This window comes from Vombatus ursinus, unplaced genomic scaffold (assembly GCF_900497805.2).
Source record: "Vombatus ursinus unplaced genomic scaffold, bare-nosed wombat genome assembly UNPS02014791.1, whole genome shotgun sequence".
NCBI classification, from domain to species: Eukaryota; Metazoa; Chordata; class Mammalia; order Diprotodontia; family Vombatidae; genus Vombatus; species Vombatus ursinus.
In genome coordinates, this window is record NW_020954569.1 from 378239 (window position 1) to 395941 (window position 17703).

The 17703-nt window shown below is 39.4% G+C and overlaps 1 protein-coding gene across 5 annotated transcripts; it reads right to left on the reverse strand.

Moving 5' to 3' along the window:
- Positions 1–955: 955 nt before the first annotated feature.
- LOC114048046 (serpin B4-like) lies at positions 956–14072 on the reverse strand. Of its 5 annotated transcripts, none has more exons than XM_027869051.1 (8): positions 13987–14072; positions 12934–13115; positions 12051–12122; positions 11188–11322; positions 7985–8102; positions 4648–4790; positions 2456–2611; positions 956–1452 (listed from the first exon to the last, which is right to left on the reverse strand). In XM_027869051.1, exons 2-8 carry the CDS (start codon positions 13096–13098, stop codon positions 1051–1053), a joined length of 1191 nt encoding a protein of 396 aa, XP_027724852.1. In that variant the 5' UTR covers positions 13099–13115; positions 13987–14072; the 3' UTR covers positions 956–1050. The 5 variants fall into 5 exon arrangements, with proteins under 5 accessions (XP_027724852.1, XP_027724855.1, XP_027724853.1 ...); XM_027869054.1 differs by having other exon boundaries at positions 12934–12989; positions 13987–14028; XM_027869052.1 differs by lacking the exon at positions 13987–14072 and adding an exon at positions 13400–13483.
- Between the last annotated feature and the right edge of the window lie 3631 nt (positions 14073–17703).

The window sequence follows — 17703 nt, forward strand, 5'->3', positions numbered from 1 at the left end:
CCACACGTACAAAAATATTCTTAGCAGCTCTTTTTGTGTTGGCAAAGAATTGGAAATTGAGAGGATGCCCATCAATTGGGGAATGGCTAAACAAGTTGTGGTATATGAATGGAATGGAACACTATTGTGCTATAAGAAATGATGAGCAGGCAGACTTCAGAAAAACCTGGAAAGACTTGTATGGTCTGATGCTGAGTGAAGTGAGCAGAAACAGGAGAACGTTGTACACAATAACAGCCATGTTGTGTGATGACTAATATTGATAAACTTAACCCTTCCCAGAAATACAAGGATCTAAGACATCTCCAGAGGCCTCATGATAAAAAATGCTATCCACATCCAAAGAAAGAACTATGGAAGTTGAATTGCTATTTTTTTTTCTCTTCTGTTGAGTTTTGTTTCCTCTTTCTGATGGTTCCTCCTATTGGTTTTAATTTTTATTTACAACATCACTAATGTGAAAATATGTTTAATAGGAATGTAAATGTATAGCCTATATCAGATTGTGCACCATCTTGGGGAGGGTAGTGGGGAGGAGGGGGGAGAAAAATTTTAAACTCAAAAGCATATGGAAGTGATCGTTGATAAATCAAAATAAATTAACAAAAAAAAGAAAAGAAAAAAAGAAAATTATTTAAAAAAAAAAAGAAAAATGCTGTCCATCTCCACATAGAGAACTAATAGACTCAGAATGCAGACTGATGCATATTTTCCCCCTTTACTTTTCTTTATTCTGAAACATGGCTAACGTAGAATGTTTTGCATGACTTCATGTGTATAATGGGTATAGTATTTCTTGTCCTCTCCACAAGAGGGGGGAAGTATAGGGAGGGAAAAGTTGGAACCAAAAATAAGAATAAAATTTAAAAGAAAAACAAATATCCCAGTTATTTCAACCACTTCTCATTTGGCATGAGTAAATTCAATTCAACAAATATTTATTTGTTAAGTGCCTTTTATACAAAAGCTTCTGTGGGGATACAAGACAAAAATGAAACATTTCCTGCCTTCAAGGAGCTTCTATTTTATCAGTTCTCAACTGCTTTTTTATTAAGGGGCAGCAACTCTGCCATAGAAGAGAATACTATTGCTTTTGTTATGTCGAATAAAGAAGAGAAATGGGTGGTCACAATTAAATTCTTCCTTTCTATAAGAGTTATATCCAACCACAACACCAGTGGCAGCCGCTGCTTCTGTGCCCTCCTCATTCACCTCCACATAGGATTTATGGATGATTTTGGACACAGCCAAGCCCCTCTGGGTTGTCATTCCTGAAAAATCAGCACTTTCTGCATCAAATATATCTGTCATCCCCATAGCTTCCAATGTGGGCCTCAAAGAGTAAGTCTCTTCTATTCTAAACCGAGGAAAATGCAAATTAACTTCTTTTCGGGCCATATTCTCAGGATTCATCAACTCTAATAATTTCTCAAAGGTGAGATCTTGTTCCAACTACAAAGGAAAAAAGGACAAATGCCATCATTATAAGGGAGGTTTAAAATCATCAGAACTCTAAATGGTTGTGTGTCTGTAGAGCAAACTGATTTCCATTCACATTGTACATGAAAAAACTTAGACATAGATTAACAATGTGTTTTTATGCTTTAAAAGTGTTCTTATCCCTGTTCCCCAGAGTCAAGAGAGGGGGCTGCTGGCAGCTGTCCACCTGCCTCTCACCTTCTTCCCTTCCTTTCCCCTCCCCAACCCTGCTCCTCCCTTCCCTTACCACCTTCCTCTAACCCTCCCCCTTTTACCTCCCTGTCCTCACCTGACTGATCCCTGAGGATCCTGTGTGTGCCTGCAGGTGCAGGAGAGTATGTGACAGAGGAGGGAAAAAGTTAGCTGCATTTGGAAACCATGTGCAATGTGTAACACCTGGGAACCTCTCATCTCCAGGAAGGGGGAGGAAAAACAAATGTCAGCTCAACTATATAACACTTAGAAGACAAGATATTTGTGGCTGGAGACAATATCTTGGAGAGTGCTCTGGTTACTACAAGCTTACTCTCTGTGGAAACACATCTAGTCTCAGAACCCTCAGAGGATAAAATCCTTGTGGCAGGAGACACTATCTCTGAGAACGTTCCCTGTACTACAGCCTTGCTCTCTGTGAAAACACATCTAATCTCAGAACAATGAGAAAACAAGGCACTTGTACCATGATCCACAGTATTAGATAACATTTCAGTTGCCTCACACTTGATCTCTGTAAAAGCTAATCTTGTTTGAGAAAACTCAGACCACTCATCTTGTTCATGTTTTGTGAGAAATAAAGGTAACCTGAGGCACCAAAAAAAAAAAAAAAAAAAAGAAAAAGTGTTCTTTCATGCCCTTTACTATAATAAGTCGTAAGGAAGGGGATTAATTGTAACTATTTGTGGTTTCATAAACTTGAAAGCAAATTGCCAAGAAAATGCTTGAATATAATCTGAGCAAAGAGCCCCTGTTTCTTTACCTTCTCTAAACTGCTGCTATCAGAAGGCAGCAGAACAAACATGCTTAGATGTTTGTTTGTATATGGTAATTCAAGAATCTTCCCCTGAGATTCCTCAATGTATCCCATGTTGAAGAAGCCTGTCTGTTTCATCATCTGCACAGGCCTGCTTGTGTCCTATAATAAAAGAAAATAATACATAATTATCCAATAAATACTTTATTTCCCTGAGAATTTAGCCTTTTAAAAATTCAATAATATCAAAAATGTCAGGATATCTTCAATAAATAAACTAACAACTTCAGCAAACTGTTCAGCTTTGACCACGGCTGCATGGGGTTGACTAATTGATCATTTTCAAATCAACTTTAGAGTACAGGCCACCTTAGCAACAGATTTCTCCAGAAAGAATCAGATTAACAATCCAGTTCTATCTTGGAAGTATGTTTTAATCCTTTATTGTCAGGTATATAAATATAACCATCAAGCCAGGGGATGTGAGACATCCACTTCTACATTAAAAGGCCTTGAAAACATAAATTAAATGCAGTGATTAAAGAGTAGTAGGATGCATTTGAACCCTCAAAAAAGTGGCAGGTTGTTATTTCTGCCTTCCCACAAATGGAATCCTGGAGAAGTCTTGCAAATAGTGTAAACAAAGTGGCTGGAGGCTAAATCTGAACTGGTTAATTTCAGCAGATTCATTCAAAATCATCTATTCATTTTAATCTTAAAATAACTCAATATCCTTTCATGACTAAAATGTTATCATAGAGTAGTACAAAATAGGAATTTTTTTTCTCATCAAAGTTCTCATAGTTGTTTAGTCATGTCTGACTCTTCATGATTCCATTTTGGGGTTTTCCATTGTGGTTTGCCATTTCCTTCTCCAGCTCATTTTACAGATGAGGAACTGAGGCAAACAGCCTTAAGTGACTGGCCCAAGATCACACAACTAGTACGTGTCTGAGGCCAGATTTAAACTCATGAAGATGAATCTTTCTGATTCCAAGCCCAGTGCTCTATCCATTGTGCCATCTAGCTGCCAACATTAATAAACCAACATTAATAGAAAAAAATTATCATCCCTTAAAATAACATTGGATTATGACAACATAATGACCATTTTTCATTTCTAACATTGTTGAAATGCGTCAAGAAGAGTGGCATTAACAGGGGGTTATTTTTTTCTTTTAATGAATGGTATCTCCAATACTAGTCTCTCTCCTAAGCACTAGCTCTGCATCACCTATTTCATATCAAACTTTTCAAAGTTGATGCCCCAAAGACATCTCGACTCAACATGTCTAAAACTAAACTTATTATCTTTACCCACATCCCTACCCTCTTCTAAACTTTCCTATTTCTGTTAATGGCACCGCTATCTTTCTGATTTCCTAGGTTTGTAACTTCAAAAATTATCCTCAACTTATATGTCTCCTTTATCCTATATATCCAGTCAGTTGCCAGATCTTGCCACTTTTACCTCCACAGAATCATTTTCTTTGACCTTATCTTGTGCTTTCCTTCCTGTCTAGGATACCCTCCTTTATCTGCTATGACTTTCGAAAGCCTACCTGTCTTTAGCTGTACCTCTAATTCTTCCACCAACACCAGCAAGATTTCCCAGCCACTCTAACCCACAGTGATCTCCCCCTGCCATAAACTATGGCATTTCTTATCTGCAACCATCATTCAGTAATTAACTACAGTAGTATGTTGAGAAATCTCTTCCATTGCTTCCGAATATTTTACCTGTTGGTATTTTCTTTCCCAACTGAATTGTAAACCCCTTAAGGACAATAACTGTCTTTCATGCTTCTTTGTGTGGTACTTCTTCCTATACTGTCTGGCATATAGTTGTTGGTTAGTAAATATTCGTTGGTTTGTTCCTTGGTTAAGAGCCCTTGTGAATGGACATAGTCTTATGCTATATAATAAAATTTTTTCATAGTCTAGTGATAGAAAATGACTATTTTTCTAACTTGCTGCAGGTAAAACAGCATCATTGAAAAGTTTAAGTGTTTTGCTGTGTTGGTTGGTTTTTCTAAACTGTATGTTTTCTCTTCATTTTTTATTCTTTGTTAAGAGGTAAGACTTGCTGATTAAAGGAGAAGGGAAATAAAAGTAATATAAAAACAAAAGATATCAATTAAAATAAAATTAATAAAAAGAAAAAATAAAAGGGAAATCAGAAGATGTCTTTTCAGTACCTTGTTTGTCCTGAAATTTGTTTCTTGAGTATTTTCTTGCTTAAATTTCATGGCCCACTTTCCTTTGAAATAAATGGCATTTGCCAGTACCAGGACAGAAGCTGGGTCAATAGTACCTGCTGAAAATAGCTCCTTGATTTTTCCTTAGATATAAATAAAGAGACAAAAGAATAAATATCACATTTTGTGTTAATTTTGTTTTTCATTTACAAAAACTGAGCTAAGAAGCTTGCCAATAAACAATAAAGTTTGCCAATACTGCAGCTCGGTATGTCAGCAGAAACCATTCTCATGACTGGATCTCCCCATGATGTGGGACTAGTGTATAGTCACTGAAGAGTAGAGATGGGGTCAGAGAAAAGATTCTTCACACTTTGAAACCACTCACATTTCCAAGGCCTGCTCTTAAAAAGAGATCACAATGCATCAGCATCCTTCCCCCATCCCCACCCCTACTCCTGGAATACCAACGGTCTCATCCATTCTGTTCAATTCAACCAATGTCTTCAGTGCCTTCTGTAAGCAAAGTACTATATTAAATCCATTTAGATGGAGAAGCTCTCCTTCCTCATGGAGCTATATATGCCCACCCAAACATAGCAACTTTCAAGGGTGGCACCATCCCCTACTAAAAGGTTTGACTAGCCAGAATCATTAATGGATTAGACAACAAAAACAAGCATTGTCTCAAAAAAACTTTGGTTAATATTTCTTGGGGTCAAGTCCTCTAGCTCTATCTCACTAGCAAATTATCACAGGAACTAATTTCTTTTTTCTTTCCAGCCGAAGACAAGGTTTATTAGAACATTCACCATATAGGGCAGACTCTTAAGGAGTCTGAACATTAGTAAGTTGTGGCTAGATTATAAGAATCTAAGCATCTTATTGGAGACAAGATGGACCTTATATACAGAAAGACTATGGGAGGGATCTGGGAGTGGCCAAGTGGTCTATGAGGTAAAAGAATTCCAGGGACCTGGACCACATGGCCAAGGGAGAATGGAGCCTAGCTAGGATTAAGGGTGGGAAATGGCCAGGGGCCATACATAGGGAGGTAAGACAATAGAGGGAAGACTGGGTATAGCCACAGTGAAAGGCCAAGTTGATGGGATTACAGCCTCAAGTGAATACCAGAGATCTGGCCTTGGGGGAAAGTCTAGGGTTTTTCCTTTCTGAGGCCCAGATCCCAATCCCATCACTCCCCCCTCAAACAAATGGGACCCAAATTCTTTTGGAGTAAGGAGCGAAGGTATGCCCCTGCTGGCAAGGGGCATACAGCTGTGCCTGCTTTGAGGGGGTCTCAAAGAGGAAGTTGACTGGAACTGAGACAGAACTTGGGGTTAGGCAGTTTCCCGTAGGGGCCACCAAAATGATGCGGTTTAGGGGTTCAGGAGTGCTGAGACCCCAAAATCACAACACTCGAGTCCTGCCCGAAAGAATTTGACCCAAGCCTTCTTTCATCCAAAGACAAGGTTTATTAAAACATTCACCACATAGGTCAGACTCTTAAGGAGTCTAAACATTAGTAAGCTGTGGCTAGATTATAAGAATCTAAGCCAGGAACTAACTTCTTACCATAGGAAGTTAACCCCTTGAGCCAGAGGAGATTAGTTTCAGTGGAGATGGGTTGGAGCAAAGCAAATATGATAAATTAGACCATGAGGAGAAAAGGATACAGCATAAAGGTTCTAGAGCACCTAGGTGGTACAGTGGAGAGAGAGCCTGGCCTGGATTCAGGAAGAACTGAGTTCAAATCCAGCCTCAGATACTTAATAGCTATATGACCCCAAGCAAGTCATTTAACCCTGTTTGCCTCAGTTTTCTCATCTGTTAAATGAGCTGGACAAGGAAAGGCCAAACCACTCTAGCATCTTCGCCAAGAAAACCCCAAATGGGTTTTTTTTTTTTAATGACAATAACAAATAAAAGTTCTAAGCCAGAGAGAGTATGTGAGGAAGCCCCTACTATGGAAGAAAAAGACATTTTCTGAAAAGGTAAAAAGTACAAATAATGGGAGAAAGTAGAGTAGCACCAAAGACTAATTTATCTATTTCACACTGTTGCCTAAGGACATCCCTGAATTTAGACACCACTAAAAGGATTCCCAGGCCAATGAGATACCTCCACTTCATTGATATCCATTTTTCCCGTAAGATTATTTGTTCCTTCTTACATCTTGAGTTGAGTTCAAATTATAAACTTGTGTCATTAGGATCTAAGTCACATCTAGGAATTCAGGCTTCTAGGGCAAATTCAGTCAAACTGCAGCCTGAGTCCCTAATCCCCCCAGCTAATCCCACACAGATGGGGCATGTTACATACCACCAGGCTACCAACTCCATGCCAAGCTTCCCATTTACAGCTGGAGAGGAGCAAAGAAAGCAGTTAACTCCATCCTGGCAGATGGATATCAATGCTATTGGACCCTGAGAAGCAGTAGCCTGAAACAGGCAAGGGAGCGGGCAAGAAGCTGGTTGGCCTGCCCTGTGAAGGGAGAAGGGAGAAGGGAGCTCTCCAGCCTATCAGAATCTGGGGCTCAATCCCTGTTGCTTCATGTTCATTCCTGCTTTGAACTAGGACCAGTTCAAATTTTTTGTTCTATCATTCCTACTGATACTCTGTGGATCTTTCACATTTAGAGATTATCTCGTTGTCAGAGGACAGACCATTATGTAATGGAAAGGTCAAAGTTCCAAGTCATTCCAGTGGAGGAACAGACTATGTAAGAGCTAATACTGTACTTCAAAGATTCTTTTAGAAGATAACAGAGCTATCTTTCCATGGCTGGAGAACCCTGTTGGTCGAGTTGCACAAGCCAATAAACACTGATCATTATGTGACTGAAGGAAAGCATCAGTAATGGTCACCAGTGCCTCTGTCTTCCCCTAGAAGTGAATCTGCCATAGAGTGTCCAGGAGCGAGAACAGCTGAGAGACAGAGACGGCAGTCTCTGAAATCACAGTCGGGGGGGTGGGGTGGGAAGGGGATGAGGCTGGGGGTGGCAATATTCAAGAGCAATCATAAGAGTGATGTGAACAGAGCAATCTTTGATGTTAGATTCATCTTAGGTGCTGAAGTGTGACAAGTCATTGATCAATTCCTCTCAACAATAGCCTTGTCTAGAGCACTGGAGAGGATTTAGAGGTTGTCTAGTTAACACTCTCATTTCCAGATTTACAAACTAAGTCATTTACCTAGATTATTACCAATTAACCCAGACTTTCTGGCAATTCCTAGCTCAGTGATTTCTCAGCACATCTAGTGCCCAATTTAACGTGCATCTAAATATCACCCTTTAGAAATATCAGGAAAAGTAAAGCTCTTATTCCTTACTTACCATTTGTTTGATTTTCAACCCATGAATTAATCTTCCCTCGACTTTCTTCTGAAGCATGTAAAAAATCCACAGTTTCCAGCTCTGCATTGTAAATATCCTTTACACCGTCTAGGAAGGGCTTTGAAACAACAGAGAAATATGAATACATACCTCCATGGATTGGCCAGGTACAGGGAATAGAGAATTCAAATAGCTAATGCCACGGTGGAAAGTGCCATATCTTAAACACTATGGAATTCAAAATCTAGACATAAAGTCTCTCTAAATCATTCTACTACTCAACCGTCCTAAAACACGGCCCCAATGTCTACAGACTTAGAGCTAGGAGAAACTTATAGATTATCTAACCCAACTCCATCATTTTGCAGATGAGGAAACATCTGTAAAGAAAGGCTGAACTTGCCCCAGCTCACACAGGTAATAAGTGTCAGAGACAGGATTCAAGGCTAGGCCCTTTGGCTCCAAATCCAGCCAATGGTAACTGGCCATGAGTTTCTGTGGTTAGTCAAAAGGAAAACAACAATCAATCTATCTGGCAAGTTCAGGTGGAAATAGACCTGAAAGAATATTAATAACCCATGCCATGTTTACAAGTACCCTTTTTCATTCTAAAAGCTGTGGTTATAAATATGGATAATTGACATACTGATGGATTAATGAGATGAGAAAAGTGCCATTTAGATAAATAATTATAAAAGGCATGTGATGGCACCTCATATACTACTCCAATGGTGGGAAGATGGAAAATAACTGAGTTTGGATGGGTGTGGAATTGAATAGAGTCAGAGTTAGGTTCTTGAGTAATCACTGAAGATGGTGGCATGGGAACCCCACATGGCTGAGGGATTCAGGGGGTCTTCTTTAGAGTTGAATGCTTTCTTCTAATAATTTCCCCATTGTTGGATATGGTTTCAAGAATTGCCATTTTATCACTTAATGGTCACCTGGATTGAACACAGGGATCATATATCTAGAGCTGGGAGGGACCATAGAGATTGTCTTATCCAGATATGTCATTTCAGAGATGAGGAAACTAAGGTTCAGAGGAGTTAGAGTGACTGGATCAAAATCACACAAACAGTAAGTGGGAGAGCTAGGATGTGATTCCATCTCTCCTGACTTTCTAATCCAGCCCAATTTCTACTGTACCAAGCTAACTTCTAACCTTAGACGTCTGGACCACTCTCCTCAGGTGCTCTATTGGTACAGAGGGGGCCCATTCTTGGAACTTTAGGAGCATCAAAAGAATCTAAGCTTGCCAATCAGCACTTCAGAGCAACTTGAGGCAAGCACCTTGGACAGGTCAGCAAAAAGCCTGTAAATAATCCAGTTCTTTAGCTACAGGAAGAAGGCTTCAAAAAATGGATGAGATACTATGGAAATAACCCACCATCATAGAGTGACTACTTTCTTTTTGTTCTTGACCTATGACAGACTTCATATTATCACTATAGGAAAAACCCTCTTAAAGTATAGATTAGCAAGTATGCTTGGAGGCACTGAGAGGTTAAGGAACTTGCCCAGGGTTATGTAGCTGATATGTACCGCAAAGATGGGACTTGAACTCAGGTCTTCCTGATACCAAGGCCAGCTCTCCATCTAAGATTCCTTAAAACCTCTTCAGAAGATGCTACTGTAAAAGGTAAGATAAGCTGGAATCTTCAATACTATGATGTCCATGATAAAGTAAATGTCGCTGTGACAGAAATGTCATAGGGACATATCAATGCCTTAAGCTACACGGAGTACCTCAGATCAATTGGCAACATCAAATATGGCACCCTACCCATGATGTAACCATGGGCAGTCAGTGCCACAATTGTAACTATTATACCTACCAGACAAGCATGTCGATCCTGGAAGGAAGAACAATCCTTTCTTGTTGACAGCTGTCTCCACCATTATGGACACTACCCCACCCCAGTTTTCTGGGTTATTTCCTGTGCAAATGCACCAAACTTTGGATAGCCTCTGCAGGAATAATATTATAAGAGCACCTCTGGACATTTTTGTAAATGGTGTTTTATTCCCTGCCTTTTTTTTGCTCAGAATCAAGGATTTCCGTCAGTGGCCAGGACAGGGTTTTCCCATCTTTGTTTCTCAAGCTATAGTATTTGTTTTGTAGAGGCCCGCTGACCTGCGTGGGCTGCTAAGAGTGGAAAATCAATTTGGGAAAGGGTCTCAGCACGTACATCAAACGCCAGTCCCTGGACAGTGAGAGAGCTTGGCTCATAGACTGTAATTGAGACGGACCTAATCAGAGCCCACACTTTGCTCAGGAGAAAGGACGAATGGTAAAGGAAGGGTGCACATAACTGGAAAAGAAACTGGTGACAAAGAAGTAGCTGGGAGTGCAGTGGAAACGGTGTTGGATTTGGAGTCAGGAAGACCTGAATTCAAATCCTGTCTTAGCCACTTAGTAGCTTTGTGACCCTGGGCAAGTCACATAACTTCCTCAACTTCACTTTCCTCATCTGTAAAATAGGGATAGTAATTGCATTTACATCACAGGGTTGTTAAGAGGATTGACTGAGTTAATATGTAAAGTGCTTTGCAAATCCTGATACTTGATATGAATGCTGGTCATTATTATTATCAATAAAGAATATTGAGGAAAATTTGATTGGATAGTAAAAAATTCATTGGTCTATCTACAATGTCACTATTGTAGGGGAGAAGGATGACATACCAAGGCATATTAGCTCACTGTAAATTTGCTTTGGTCAACAATCAGGTTTCTTTTCTGATCCTTTGCTTATGGAGCAACCATTTAATCTATAATTTACACTCTTGATGTGACAAACCCCACTAGGCAGAGTCCTATACAAATGACTAGTCCTAGATATCATCCAATAAACATCCTCATTATAAATTGATAAAATGGCATTCTGGTTTATAAATCAGCCTCTAGTGCACTCAGTTAATATGAGCCATTACTTCTGGACTAATCTGCAAAACTGAGTTTCTTAACCTGAAAACCTAAGGATTCTGAACCCTGAACATACAGTGAACCCAAAAAGGATAAAACATTCTCTGGAAACCAATGTGAAAATGCCAGATATCTGCTATGCATTTTCACCTACTACCTCTTGTGACTTCTAGTAACTGAATTTTGTTTAAGTAAGAGAAAATGATGTGATCTTGAGCACCAATGTATTCAGCATCTAAATTTAAATTATCAGTAATAGAACCAGAATACTTACCTGCAGAAACTGAAATGTCTGGCTTCCATAGAGTCTGCTAGCAATGGTCAGTGAATAGTCATCATTGGGTTTGTTGATTTCTGCCAAGAGGGAATGAAACTGGGAATGGATGTCTCCAGGTGTGCCATAGAGAGCCTTCAAGATAAAGAGAAGATTCTTGAGCTGATCCTAGCCTAGGAAAAGCTTCCTTCTGCTCACTTCTGTGTATTTTTAATATCATAGATGCTCCTTTTTACATCACTGTCAATATTCCCTACAACTCCTCCAACCACCTCCCCCCAAAAAATAAAAACTCCCTTACAACAAATAAATAGGTGGATAGAGTGTTTGGCCTAGAGTCAGGAAGACTTATCATCCTAAGTTCAAATCTGACTTCAGACACTTACTAGCTGTGTGACCCTGGGGCAAGTCACTTAACTCTGTTTGCCTCAGTTTCCTTATCTGTAAAATGAACAGAAGAAGAAAATGGCAAACCACTACAATATCTTTGCCGAGAGAACCTCAAATTGGGTCACAAAGAGTTGCACATGACTGAAAATGACTGAATAATAACAACTGTGTCTTTTTCCTTCTTCTACACCCAGAGCCTGTTGCCACATCTTCCACGTTTCAAATATAGTACAACCAGTTGAGAGCTTCTTCCTTGAACATTAAAGGAGAGTTTCTTCCCTTTTGAGGTGACAGAAGGATCCTGTACCTGAGACCTTTCCTTATTGGATGGTAGCCTATATCCCTTTTCAGGAAAATGGGTATGCCCGAAGAACTAGTTTTTCTGACACTCTCATTTGGGTAATGGGGGGTCCAGTTTGGAGCATGCATTGGTCACGGATGGATCTCCTGCTCCCTGCTGTCATATAGCTCACCACTGCTGGTATACCATGACTGTCTCCAACACTTGGCCTACCATCTGTTGTAACTTCATCTAAGTGAAGCACCTGAAAAATATATGAAAAGTTGTTAAGAGAGTCAGAAGGAAAAAATATACATATGCATCTCTCAATTATACATTTGGGAAAAAATAGTAAATGGATCACAGATGTATAGCTGGAAGGGACCATAGAGATCAAGTCCAACTCTCTCATTTTACAGCTGAGGAAACTGAGGCCCAGAAACTGAGGCCCAGAGAGATGAGGTGACTTTCCCATAATTATGCAGAGAGCAAAAAGCAGAGCTGGGATTTTAATCCAGTACCTTAAATCCAGCCCGATACATACATCCATGTTCTATATTCAGTCTCTCAGTTTCAGTTAACACCCCTTTCCAGAGGCATTAACACTTCCTAAACAAAAAAATCTTGAATTGTGGTATGTGATCAGACTGATAGTTCCAGATTCCTAGCAAGCAGTCTTGTGTTAGTTTATAGTTAATAACAAGTATGCTCTGTATACTTTTCAGATTATGAAAATAAAGTTGCATTAAAAATAAAAAAACTTCCCTCTGATTTGGTGTCTGCTAAGAAAATGCAAACTAATCTTACTTGTACTCTAAGTCAAGTGTAATTTGGAATACACTTCAGCTGTGTGATTGAGATAAGCCTTAGGCAAATCTGACACGAAAGTCTGTTTTGTATGCCAGAATATGCTATGCAAAAATTACCCTGAATCAGGACTTGTTATAAAATTCCACAGTCTGTATTTGGAACACAGCCTAAAAAACAAAAACAAAACAAAAAACTCTCTTTCTGTAACAAAACCACAGAAAGGACATTTGAGGAAATGAAACCAAGCACAGTTTGCATTTATTTACCTTCTGCATCTGAAATGCAGTTTTGTCTCTGACTCCAAGTAAGGTCATCGCCAATTCTGCTTCGATGCCCAGAGAGGAAAAGACCATATTACCACCTGCATTTTGCTTGAATTCTTTGAAAATACTAAAGCCAAATTTGGCAATTGCTTCACTGAGAGAAGGCATTGTCAAGCTGCTGAGGCCTAAGAAAACAAGAAACCCCAAACCCTGAATGTCAATCAATCAGACCAAGTGCTGAGCTAGATTCTAGGGATAAAAATACAGAAGAAAGAAGGAAAGGACAGAACAGAAGAAGAAAGAGAAAAATGCAGAGGAGAAGAGAGGTAAGGAAAAAGAAAGGAAGAAAAAAAATTCCTACCCTCAATGATTTTGCCATAGTTGATTAAGTCCTAGACTTGGAGTCAGAAAAACTTTGAATTCTACTTTTGATACTTTATAGTTGTGTGACCATGTGCGGGTCACTTACCTGTCTAGTCTTCACCTTGTCCGTCATTAAAATGAGGATGATTGTCACTAACACAGGGCTATTGTGAAGAGTAAATAGCTGCTGTGTGTTGTCAAGATCATCCAGCTTAATGAGTTAACAGAGATGGTACTAAAACCCACAGACCATGGGTCATTCCACTACACCACGCTAGCAGTGACTCATTCATTATTATCTTTGTTATTCCGAGTGCCTAGCACAGTGCTTGACACATGGTAGACCTTTAATAATGCTTGTTGATTAATAAATAGCACCTATTTCAGGACAGACAAATTTCCCAGGTCAAAATTGATTTAGTCAACACAGTTAAAATATATTTTACATGACTTCATCATAACCAATGCTTTCAACATACAGTACAGCAGGCCCACTGATATTAAGCTTTGCTTCTGTTTTGCTTTTTTTGTTCACAGAGAAGCTAGTCAACCTTAAAAGCCTACATTCTTCCCAAGGCTTCTTCTTCCCAAGAAACTATTTACAGAGTTTACTTCTTACAGAACTGTATGGCAAGAGAACACCCTAAGAAACCTAGGAATAATAAAAGAATAGAAAGGAATAGATGTATTTACCTTCTTATTTTCAGCTGCAAAGTTATCAATCAGTCCAGTGAGTGCGAAGCCTATTCCATGAGAGAACAATGTAAGTATAAACCCCAGGGTGGCCTCACCCACTCTGCTGCTCACCTGACCAGTGATTCATCTTTTTGGGGGTGTGTGTGTGTGTGTGTGTGTGTGTGTGTGTGTGTGTGTGTGTGTGTTGAAGTACCTCTGGGACAACTTTGCGTTAAATGTGAAGTATGCAGTAGGGAAAAGAGCATTAGATTTGAATCTAGAAGACCTGGGTCTGAAACATGGATTTGCAAATTAATGTTTGTGCCAAGTCACTTCATCTCTCTTGACCACGGTTTCCTCATATGTAAAATGAGTGACACCTTCTAGCTCTAAAATAGGTAATATTTTAAAGCAGATAAATTCTACCTATTTTGTCTTTTTGAAAATTGGAAGTTTCCACATATGATTTGCCTATAGTAAGTTAAAATTTGTTTGCAAAAAAAAAATTTTTCCACCCACATGCAGAAAAAAAAGTTTGATTAATGGGTGAATATTTGCTTTATAAGTAGTTATAATGAGAAATTATATATCTCTATAAGGAGAGTTGTCTTAATTTCTTAGAACTTTGATGCCATTTACCATAAAAATATATTGTCATACAGGACTGATCAGAAATACATCTGCTTCATGTGGTGAGGTATGCCTTTGCTAGTTTGAGTCAAGGAGAAGAAAACAGATGCATCTTTTGGAAAGACTGATCAGCAGGATAATCCAGAAGCAGCTGCACAGCTTCCAAGGTCACACAATCCTACTTCTAGCACAGGATGAGGCACAAAATAGATGCTCAATACATACCGGCTGAATTGAAAGCTGTAACTTAAAATCTGCCATCCTAAAATGGTCCCATTTGCAGATAGGACACTTTGCCTAGTAACTTTAACACTTCAGCAATCGGTGATTTCATAGGCCACCCTCTCCATTGCTGCAGACCACAGCCTCTCCAAGCCTTAGTAACTGGTCTTTGATAATTGTCCATCTCCCTTCTCTTTCCCCCTCCAACCTGCCCCTCATGGAAAAAAAAAAAGCCTATGCCCTGAATCCAACCTTCTGCTGATGAACTCCTCTCAATTCGCTGAAAAGCTTGAGACCATTTGCTGAGAACTCCCTTTTCTCCCCTCCTCCTCATCTCATCTCATTCATTCATTCATTCTCATACTCCAATATCTCCTCCTTCACCCCATCTCACATGAAGAGGTGGTCGTTCTCTTTCCCAAGGCCAACCCCTCTGTATGTATCCTTGATCCCATTCTAACCCATCTTCAGCAGATTGTTTCCTCTATCATTCCCACTCCATAACTTACCTTCAATCTTGCTCTCTCTACTGGCTGCTTCCTTTCTCCATACAAGCTCACGTCTCCTCCATCCTTAAAAACAAAAAAGAAAAATCTTCATTTGATCCAACTATCCCTGACAGTCTCATCCGACATCTCTCTTCCCTTTCATAGGTAAATGCTTTGAGGAAGTCATCTACAGTCTACAAAGGAAGTCATCTACATTTAACTTCATTTCCTCTCCTCTCTCTCTCTTCTAAACTCTCTTAAGTATTGCCTTCAATCTCATCATTCATCATAAAAAAACTGCTCTCTCCAAACTACCAATGCTCTCTTAATTGATGAATCAAATGACCTTTTCTCAATCCTCATCTTTCTTGACTTCTCTGCAGCCTCCAACACTATCGCCCTCTTCTCCTTGATACTTTCTTCTTTAGGTTTTCATGAAACTGCTATGGTTCTCCTTTGACCTGTTTGGCCACATATTCTCAGTCTCCTTTGTTGGATCATCATTTAGGTTCGTCCTGCTAATTATGGCTGCCTCCCAAGGCTCTGTCCTGGACCCTTTTCTCTTTTCTCTCTATACTATTTTGCACAGTGATCTCATCAATTTCAGTGGATTCAATTATTGTTCAGATTATTCTGAGCAGATAATTCTCAGGTCTACTTATCCAACTTTAACATCTCTCCTGACTTCTAATTGTGCATATCCAATTGCTTATTGAGGATCTTGAATTCAATGTCTCTTGAACATCTTAAATCTAACATGTCCGAAACTGAACTCATCCTCGACTATGTCATCCTCAACTTGTCACTGTCACTCTACATATTCAATCTATTGCCAGTTCCAGTCTATTCTACCTTTGGAACATCTCTTCTATAGTACCATTCTCTCTTTTGGCAAAAGCCACCCCCCCCCAGTGGACACCTTTGTTACCTCATACTCCAACTACCGCAATAACCTTCTGCTTGTTCTCCAGCACCTCAAGTCTCTCTCCACTCCAGTCCTCAGTGGTCAAAGGGATCTTCCTAAAATGCAGGTCAGACTGTTTCACCTCTTTACTTAATAAACTGCAGTGATTCCCTATTAGCTCCAGGATCATACATTAAATTATTTATTCGGCTTTTAAAGCCCTTGATAACCCGGCTCCTTCCTACCTTGCCAGTCTTCTTCTACCTGCTCAGCTATCTAAGGGCACTAACCTTCTGGGCATTTCTTAGACATGATAGTTCATCTCCTTACTCCCTGTATTTTCATTGGCTGTCCCTTATGCCTGGAATACTCTACTTTCTTATCTTTACCTCCTGGCTTCCCTGGCTTCCTTCAAGCCTTGATTCAAATTCCACCTTTTGTAAGCTTTTCCTGATATCTCCTTATGCTACTGCCTTCCCTCTGAGATTATCTCCAATTTACCCATTTACCCTGTATAGGTGTGTGTGTGTGTGTGTGTGTGTATATATATATATATATATATATATATAGCACTTAATGAATACTTGTGAACTTTACTTGACTTCAGATTCTTCTCCAGTGGCCCAACTACTCATAATAATGCTCAAGTAATCTCAATCTTGACATTCTCATAATACACAAAATCAGAAAACAAAAGGCTGTTACAGCTACATGGAAGCATGGCTCAAAGACTCCTTAGAGAGGGAAATAAATGAGTTGAGATGATTGGTTTTCTCATGCTTCCATAGGATACTCTGGCCTTTTCACACTATAGGACCGCCATAAGAAGGATATTTATAAAATGACCACCCAGAAGAAAATTATAGGCTCTACACCAACATCATGAGGCAGAGAAATATGATAAAGAATTTGGTAAGACCTTCCAATCAAATCTGCATATACTTTAATGACTTAGATAAAGATCAGTCATACAAGGGGAAATCTACATCTCTTCAAGGTCTGGAGGCTTTTCCCTATGCAGTGACAAAGACTATACTATAACAATAGAGTCGTCTTTATCCAAAGTCTATAATCGGACTAAGAGTAGCTGGGAAGGAACCAGACTATCCATGATTCAAAGTAGCTGAGGTTTCATTTTTCTGGGAACCAGGGTGCTCTTTAGGAAGTGTCTGTTTAGTTTCCAAGAATTGTGTGGGGAGTTCTGTGTTATTCTTTGCTATCTCAATAGAACATTTCTTTTTTTATTTGTGGTCTCGGTACAGACTTGCAAGTGAGAATTAAGTCTCAGTATGCTGTGAGAGACCAGGCAGAGATTTTCCCATGTTCCTAGGATGGGATCCCTGGCCAAAGGAGTAAGAAAAACCTAGGACCTTCACGTCAGGAAAGAGTCCGGAAGCAAGAGCAACACATATGCTTTAAAAGAATATTTTTTTTAAAGTTCTATTCATGCCTTTTGTTTTTATCTTAACACTTATTTTGGATATACTCCTC